The sequence below is a fragment of the Arachis duranensis genome, chromosome 4 (genome assembly GCF_000817695.3).
Source record: "Arachis duranensis cultivar V14167 chromosome 4, aradu.V14167.gnm2.J7QH, whole genome shotgun sequence".
Classification (NCBI taxonomy): Eukaryota; Viridiplantae; Streptophyta; class Magnoliopsida; order Fabales; family Fabaceae; genus Arachis; species Arachis duranensis.
Window position 1 is genome coordinate 4,163,058 of NC_029775.3, and position 8,346 is coordinate 4,171,403.

An 8,346-nucleotide genomic window follows, 5' to 3' on the forward strand; every position below is an offset into this window, starting at 1 on the left:
ATCATATCTTTTTAGTAATTACATTAATTTTTTTATATCTTTATAAATATATAGAGTGTTTTATTTACCATTTATAAATACAAGTTTTAGAATTAAATTTTTTGTTTAGTTTTTTTTTCTTTCTTAACTATTTTATACAATAATAATGCATTAGGCATTTTGTTTATCGAAATTGATCTTATTAAAATATAAATTAAAATTTTGCTATATTTTTATTAACTCATTCTTACTTTTATTTTTTATTTATTGTTTTTACTCAATTTTTTTTAATTTGACTTTGTAGTGTAATTGCCTTTTGTCATAATCATTTACAGTTCATGATATTAGTTAGGTTTCATCTCAAATTATATACATTGATCTGGGTGTTAATTACAGGAGAGATTTTAAATTGTGATTAATCTATTATTTAAAATATTTATCTATTCCTAATTATAAATATGTTAATAAAATCTAAATATTTTATAATTTCTATATCTTCTAATATTTTTTCTTGGAGGCTTTATATTATTTTTTTAAAATCAAGTTTTGATATTTTTTTCCCTGCAAAGATAGATCAAGGCCTTTTTTATTTTAAGAAAAATAAAATTCTATCTATATAAAGTTGTTTGAAATGTTTTATTCAATGTTTTATATTATTTATAAATTTTTATTTATTCTACCAAATTATATTCAATATTTTTATTTTATAGGCTTTTTAAGTCCTTCTTTTCTTTCAATAAAAAAGATAATAAATAATACCACAAAAAAATATTAATATTTTCTTTTTTTATGTTTCGTATTTTTTTATTTTCTTTTATATTTTCACTGTCCTTGATATTATTTTGCATGCAATTTATAAAATCTTTATTTTTTGTTCTACTACATATAAAGTTTTTATTTTTCTTTTATCTAAATTAAGTTTAAAATTAACTTTTTAGGGATATAGTGATTAAATTTTTTTTATTTTTATTATTTATGTTGTTGACTACTGCTTATATGAATACTTTAAAAGGATATAAAAAGAGAGTTTATGTGGTATAGTAGTCCAAATTTATAGTGAATTGAATTGATTAATTTTTTTTTACCAAAGATAGGAGACTCGAATCCGCAACTTTTTAATTAAATATGGGAACACTATGCCATTTGAGTTATTACTCCTTTGACAAATTGAATTGATTAATTATATACCTATATTAAACAAATTTTATAGTTTATGTGGCATTAAATCAAATATTAAACTCCAAATAAAAAATAAATATATATATGTTCCATCCATTCATCCCTTGCTTCTTCGGTTCTTCCACACCCAAATGTTGTTATTTTTTCTCTTTGCCTTTCTATCAAAATCCAATATTTAAATTTACCAAAGTGACCCACGAAGCAAGGCTTACAAAACATGCTTCCCTTGAATTCAGGGCCATGAACATGAAAGAAGAAAAACCGAAGAGAAATTAAAGTCCCATACATGTTCCTTGCATGCCACTCTTTTTCCAACTTGTTCTTGTTCGAATTCTCCCCAAGAAACCATGCCGATTCCCGAAGCTTTTCGAAGAGTCAAACTTATGAGGCTGTTGGAACCTTCTGTTTCTGTTGGTCTTGCTGGATTCTTTCTACTCATCACGTGCTGCTTCTTCTTCTACTTTGACTACACACCATTCGGATTCTTGGCTCAATCACAAACCCTTGCTTTGCCTCCGGTTTCGGTTCCGGAACGCAGAGATAACAGCGTTGATGAGTTTCTTGGAGAAAAGGAGTGTGATTTTTTTCAGGGTAAGTGGGTTTGGGATGAGAGTTACCCTTTGTATGACTCAAAAGATTGTAACTTCCTTGATGATGGCTTTCGTTGTTCTGAAAATGGTAGACATGATTCCTTTTACACAAAGTGGAGGTGGCAACCCAAACATTGCAACTTGCCAAGGTATGTTTTTCATCACTCTCTCACTCATTCTCTTATCCGCTTATTGAGATAAATTCAAATGAAGATTAAAGAGGAGAAAAAATCCCATTTTTGCATTAAATAAAGAACTATAACCAACAATGGTCATTGGTTTAATCAGCGGAGAAAATAACGATGGAGGTTGGAGAGGATGAAAATGAAATTGATGAGAGTCTAATAATTATTTTTTGTGGAAAAAGTCATAAGCTATTATCGTGTTTGTGTTGACTTGTCAGCAAAAAATTAAGTTGCTGATATTAATTTTGAGAACAAGAAATTTGAAAACAACATAATAATATTAAAAATCTCAATAGGGGTGTGTCTCTGAACATATGTTATTTGGCATCTTTTGAGAGGGACCCAAATGGTGGCGTATCCTTTGTATACTTGTGTCACATATACAATATTCTCTAAACATATCAGCTTTGTGAAAATGACATTATGAACCTTATTGGATGATGAGAACACTTTCAATTAATTACTTTGAATTACTTAATGACACATAATTGGTATATTACAGATTCAATGCAACAATGATGTTGGAAAAACTGAGAAACAAACGCCTAGTGTTTGCCGGGGACTCAATCGGAAGAAATCAATGGGAGTCATTCTTATGCATGCTGTCTTCTGTAGTTACTAACAAGAAATCAATCTATGAAGTAAATGGCAACCCAATCACAAAGCACAAGGGGTTCTTAGTTTTCAAATTCAGAGACTTTAACTGTAGTGTAGAATACTACAGAGCTCCATTTCTTGTATTGCAAAGCCGGCCGCCGGCCGGCGCTGCTAGAAACATTAGGACAACCTTGAAGGTGGATAAAATGGATTGGAACTCTTTGAAGTGGAGAGATGCACATGTCTTGGTTCTTAACACAGGACACTGGTGGAATCATGAAAAAACCATAAGAGGGTAATTCATAATTCATATTTCATTCCTATGTTACAATTGTATATGTGGTTGTGTTTTTTCACCTAAGAAGTAACTCTTTTCATATTTTTGCTCAGGGGCTGTTATTTCCAACAAGGTATGGAAGTTAAGATGGAAATGAAGGTGGAAGATGCATATAGGAAGTCAATGGAGACAGTGTTGAATTGGATACAAGATAATGTAAATCTTAACAAGAGTCAAGTTTTCTTTCGTACATATGCACCCGTGCACTTCAGGTTTGTAATTTGTTGCAACAATTGTTATGATTTATTCAAGTTTTGCATATATTTATTTATCCAGTAATGTATGAACAGAAGTGGAGATTGGAGAAGCGGAGGAAGTTGTCATTTGGAAACACTGCCAGAGCTTAACATGTCATTAGTGCCTAATGATAACTGGTCACAATTCAAAATAGGCAATTCATTGCTATCATCACACAAAAACAGCACTGAACTTGTCAAGTTGAAAATATTGAATATAACAGAGATGACAGCTCAGAGAAAAGATGGGCACTCATCAATCTACTATCTTGGTCCGAATGGCGGCACGGCGGCACTCCATCGGCAAGATTGCAGCCACTGGTGTCTGCCTGGTGTACCTGATACATGGAATGAGCTGCTTTATGCAATGTTGATGAAACATGAAGGCTTCTCATAGCAAGGAACTTCAAAGAGTCATGGAAGCATTATATACAGCAATTCTTTTTTATTTGTCTTAGTCAGCAAGGACTCACAAATTGTTCTCACCAGTCTCAGAAAGACGCTAACACCTTACACAGTACAAGACTTGAATTTTGGAGTACATATATAAAATCATAGATAAAAGCCTTTGATTGTGCAGATATTTTGATTAGTGTTGTTATGAACATATTTCTTCTTTTATGTTATTACCGGGAATATAGTTTTGAGGCATTTCTCTAACATAAATAATAAATAATTCTTAAAAAGACTGATTAAAAATTGAAAGTTAAAGTACAACTAGTATTTCTTTATCATAAATTATTTTTGTCTTTTAATTCATTTATATTAAAATATATTTTAATAATTTTGTTTTCTAAAATTATAACATATGTAAATATATTAAGACAAAAAGAAAAATGTTAGTTGGTTCATAGCTCGTAACGACCTTCCAATCGAAGGAAGTTTCAGCAATGGCGGATGCGTACTTCTCTCTCTTCACCCTCATCGTTCTCATCCCCTTAGCCCTCATCGCCTTCGTCTACTTCCTCGTGCGCCCTCGCCCCGTCAAGATCCCGATCAAGAATCGCCACGTCTTCATCACCGGTGGATCCAGCGGCATCGGCCTCGCCCTCGCTCACCACGCCGCCGCCCAGGGCGCCCGCGTCTCCATCCTCGCCCGCTCCCGCAACAAGCTCGAGGAAGCGCGCAATGCCGTCCGCCTCGCCACCGGCATCGACGTCTCCGTCTTCGCCGCTGACGTCAGGGACTACGACGCCGTGAAGCGCGCGGTGGACGAGGCTGGGCCGATCGACGTGCTGCTGCTTAACCACGGCGTGTTCGTGGCGCTCGAGCTGGAGAAGCAGGAATTGAGTGAGGTCAAGTTCACGCTGGACGTTAACCTCATGGGAAGCTTCAACCTCATCAAGGCGGCGTTGCCGGCCATGAGGACCAGGAAGGACCCGCAGCAACCGGTTTCCATCGCTCTTGTCTCTTCGCAGGCCGGTCAGGTATAAATCTTCTATGCTCTGAAGTTTTGCATGAGACTCTGCTGTTGATTGAAAGAAAGCTCAAATTCAGTGGAAATTTTGAATCTAACAGTCTTTTAGGGTTTTGGATTTGTAATTGGTTTGGATATGCTGGATATTTTGAGTGTAAGAGGAATGAACATGTGGTTTAGTAGATTACTGTTGACTAATGTGGAATTTATGTTTACATATACTTCTAGGTGGGAATTTATGGTTATGCAGCTTATTCTGCCAGTAAATTTGGCCTCCGTGGTTTAGCAGAAGCATTGCAACAAGAAGTTATAGCAGATAACATTCATGTCTCTCTGATCTTCCCTCCGGACACGGATACTCCCGGATTCGCTGAAGGTAATGAAGTGTGTGCTTTAGCTTATGTCTTTATGCATATTAGTTTTGGTGATATACATCTAGCTTCAAATTTTGTGTTGATGAGGGAAGTAGTATTCCTCGTTGAAGCATTTTCCATGAATTTGAACTTGCTACTTTAAGCTCGTAATATATGTGAAGAGAGGAAAAAGCTACAGATTGGAGTGCTTAATTCTATAGTGTATAACCTACACTGAAGTTATGTTTTGCTACCAAGAATTGGTGCATTGATTACCAGATTTCTTTTACTTGTAATTCAATATACTGTCGACTTAATCATTTCCAGCTTCCTCATCAAGTCATTATTGTATTGTCTTTTTAGTATATGATCTCATGCATTTGAACTTATTGTCAAATGTTATAACGTTGATCCTGATTGGAAAATTATAGACAGTCAATAGCTCAAGATAATTAGATTTATAAAATGAGATCCGTTGATATAATCTCCTGGGAAGTTTACTTATTCCTATAACCATAGTGGTAGTACAAACTGAAATGTTACTTTTACAGAAAACAAGAGAAAACCAGAGCTCACCAAAATCATTGCATCCTCTTCTGGTGCAATGAAACCTGAGGAGGTTGCTCAGAAAACTTTTGATGGCATAAAATCTGGGAGCTTCATCATTCCTTGCAATTTGGAGGGAATTGCACTGTCATTAGCAACTGCAGGTTTATCCCCTCAAAGGTCATTCTTAATGGCCACAGTTGAGGTTCTTGCGGCTGGAATACTGCGTATTGCAGGACTATGTTTCCAGTGGACTTGGTACACAAGTATAGAGAAGTGGCACAACCAAAGAAAAGGTAAGTGCTTTGCAGGAATGGGAGAACATTTCTTACCATTTTCTAGTTTAATAAATAAAGTCCTGGTTGAGATAAATTACAGAAGACCAATAAAGGTTTACTTATTCATCACTATTGTCCCTATTGTTTACCTAGCTTTTAGCCTTTTAGATCACCTTCTTTTCTTTTCTTTTCTTTATTTATTGTTTACTTTTTCGCCTGATTGGCTCTCATTTATGACCAAAATTTTTCACATCTATCAATTTAGTGCTGTTGAGGCAAATGGTGTGGTTGTGGCAACCACTAATGGTTTATGGTTGCTTACAGTTAGTTGGTCATGACAGAGAACCAAATTACAAATGTTTAATAAATCTAAGGACCAAATAAAACTTTCAGGCAACAGGAAATAAAAGTCAAAATCGAGTAAAAATATGGGGATCTGACGAACAAAATCATCAAACCATTAATAAACTTGAATAGTCGTTTACTTAAGCTTTACATTAATGTTAACAAGGTGATCATTTTATGCTAGCACAGTCTTTGAAATTAGCTAGAGTGAATTGGATGTAGCTTTTGTGGAACTGATGATTTCTACTTCTAGCAGGTTCATCTCAAAGGAGCTGAAACACTTTGAGCTCGGTCCTTGTTTTAGGAGACTTTTAGCGGATATTGCAACGTAGTTTTCTTCAAATCTGCTCTACATTGATATATATGGGGAATTTTGATTGATTGTCAACTATGTGATCTCGATCAAAGACATACATTCCAAATTTGTAGTTTCTGACATAGAATCCTTAATATATTTGATAGAGAAAGTGAAAAACGAAAATAAAGTTACATCCAGTTTTTCAGGTCTGTCTGTCAGTTTTGTTTTATTAAGCAAATGAAATGTTTAGCGATTCTGAATCATTCATTTTCCACGGTCCTACTTTCAACTTTACCAACTTCACCTTTTCTTTTTTTGTAAGAGGTGTACACAGTACGCTTCCATGTTCTTTGAACTGTATGAGATGTTTTGACGTCATTGTTGGGATTTTAGTGTGTGTTTGGATTTCAGTTTGTAAACGGGAGTTTGCATAAAATTGATTTTGCAAACTTTGATTTTGATGAAAAGTGAGTTTGTGTTAAAGTGATTTATGTTTGGTAATCTTTTATCAAAATGGATTATAGTAAAGTAAATATTGTTTGGATTACACTACTCAAAATTACTTTTAGATAAAAATTACTAAAATAAACATCAAATTAAATAAATTTTTTATATTATTCTATCATTTTAATTTATTTATTTAAATAAATATTATTAATTAATTTTATAATAAAATTAATATTTACTTACTAAAATAAAAATAATATATAAAAATTGACAAAATATATTTTTATATCAAAAGCAAAAATAATATATGAAAAATATATCAAAATATATTTTATTAAATTATATTACTTATAATTTTTTTAATACTCTTGGTATTCTTTTATTTAATACTATTTTAAACTATAAATTTTAATTATTTATGATTTTATTATTAGTTATAATTAATTTTTTATTTATTTTGTTCTTTTTAATGAGATCAATAATTTATATTATAACAAAATTATAATAATAAATTAATATAAAAAAATTACACTTACAAATTTTAACAAAGCCAAACAAAAATATTTTTTTATACAAAATTAAAAGTAAAAATTTAATTAAAAAATATAATTATATATTTAAAATATTTGAATACTAAAAGGACTACAAGCAAAGAAATAAAGGGTAGAATTGATAAAACAAAATAATCCAAATAACATTTATTTTACTACAATCAATTTTGATGTCTCTTTTAGTAATTTTTCATCTAAAAATGATTTTGAGTAGTATAATCCAAATAACATTTATTTTACTACAATCAATTTTGATATAAAAATTGCCAAACAAAAATCACGTTAACCCAAACTTACTTTTCATCAAAATCAATTTTGTAAAATCACTTTTATGCAAGCTCCCATTTACAAACTGAAATCTAAATTGTATGAATTGTTTACTCTGAACTCTGAAGGATGAATATTATTGGCAAATCAGTTTATCAAATAAAAACTGGTTGTGATAGATTTTTCTTTTACGAGTTTGGACCGGTTGAAATTCATGATCCAATCCATTTATTCCATTATATGGGGCAAATTGAAACAACGGATGTTGATTAAAAATAATTGAGACACTTTACACTTAAAACATTTCCAGTCAAAAAAAAAAAAGAAAAATAAAAGGTTGTTTACACAAATATTTAGTTTTTCTTTACACTCATTTGGAGTATAGATAGATAAATACAACCTCGCCCAAATAAAGAAAGTATATAAATGCAATAATTTACTTGAATGAATAGATGATCTACTAGAATAACTTTCTGCGAAAAACTTGAAGATCAGAGCAATTTTAAATTATTTTGGCTAATATTTTTAGTTAATAGCCTAATACTTTTAACTTAATATTATATTTTTAATTAATATTTTTAAATATTATTAATTAATTATTAACTAAAAATAATAAATTGTTAGTTTTCTAGCATTGCTGCATGGAAATATTTTGAATAGGTCTGTTTTTTCTGAGATTACATTTGGTGATATACTACTGCTCAATTCAATTTAAGAAGTCAAAATAAATATATATATATA

General features: G+C 31.6%; 2 protein-coding genes across 3 annotated transcripts; both read left to right on the forward strand.

The window, feature by feature from the left end:
• The first annotated feature begins 1,275 nt into the window (after nucleotides 1-1,275).
• On the forward strand, nucleotides 1,276-3,684 carry LOC107482640 (protein trichome birefringence-like 10). Its single transcript, XM_016103167.3, has 4 exons — nucleotides 1,276-1,897; nucleotides 2,436-2,825; nucleotides 2,921-3,079; nucleotides 3,158-3,684. Exons 1-4 carry the CDS (start codon nucleotides 1,506-1,508, stop codon nucleotides 3,498-3,500), a joined length of 1,284 nt encoding a protein of 427 aa, XP_015958653.1. The 5' UTR covers nucleotides 1,276-1,505; the 3' UTR covers nucleotides 3,501-3,684.
• A 245-nt stretch (nucleotides 3,685-3,929) lies between these two features.
• LOC107482639 (3-dehydrosphinganine reductase TSC10A) lies at nucleotides 3,930-6,545 on the forward strand. Of its 2 annotated transcripts, none has more exons than XM_052260000.1 (4): nucleotides 3,930-4,530; nucleotides 4,749-4,896; nucleotides 5,425-5,715; nucleotides 6,296-6,545. In XM_052260000.1, exons 1-4 carry the CDS (start codon nucleotides 3,994-3,996, stop codon nucleotides 6,316-6,318), a joined length of 999 nt encoding a protein of 332 aa, XP_052115960.1. In that variant the 5' UTR covers nucleotides 3,930-3,993; the 3' UTR covers nucleotides 6,319-6,545. The 2 variants fall into 2 exon arrangements, with proteins under 2 accessions (XP_052115960.1, XP_015958652.1); XM_016103166.3 differs by having other exon boundaries at nucleotides 3,931-4,530; nucleotides 6,299-6,545.
• Nucleotides 6,546-8,346: the final 1,801 nt, after the last annotated feature.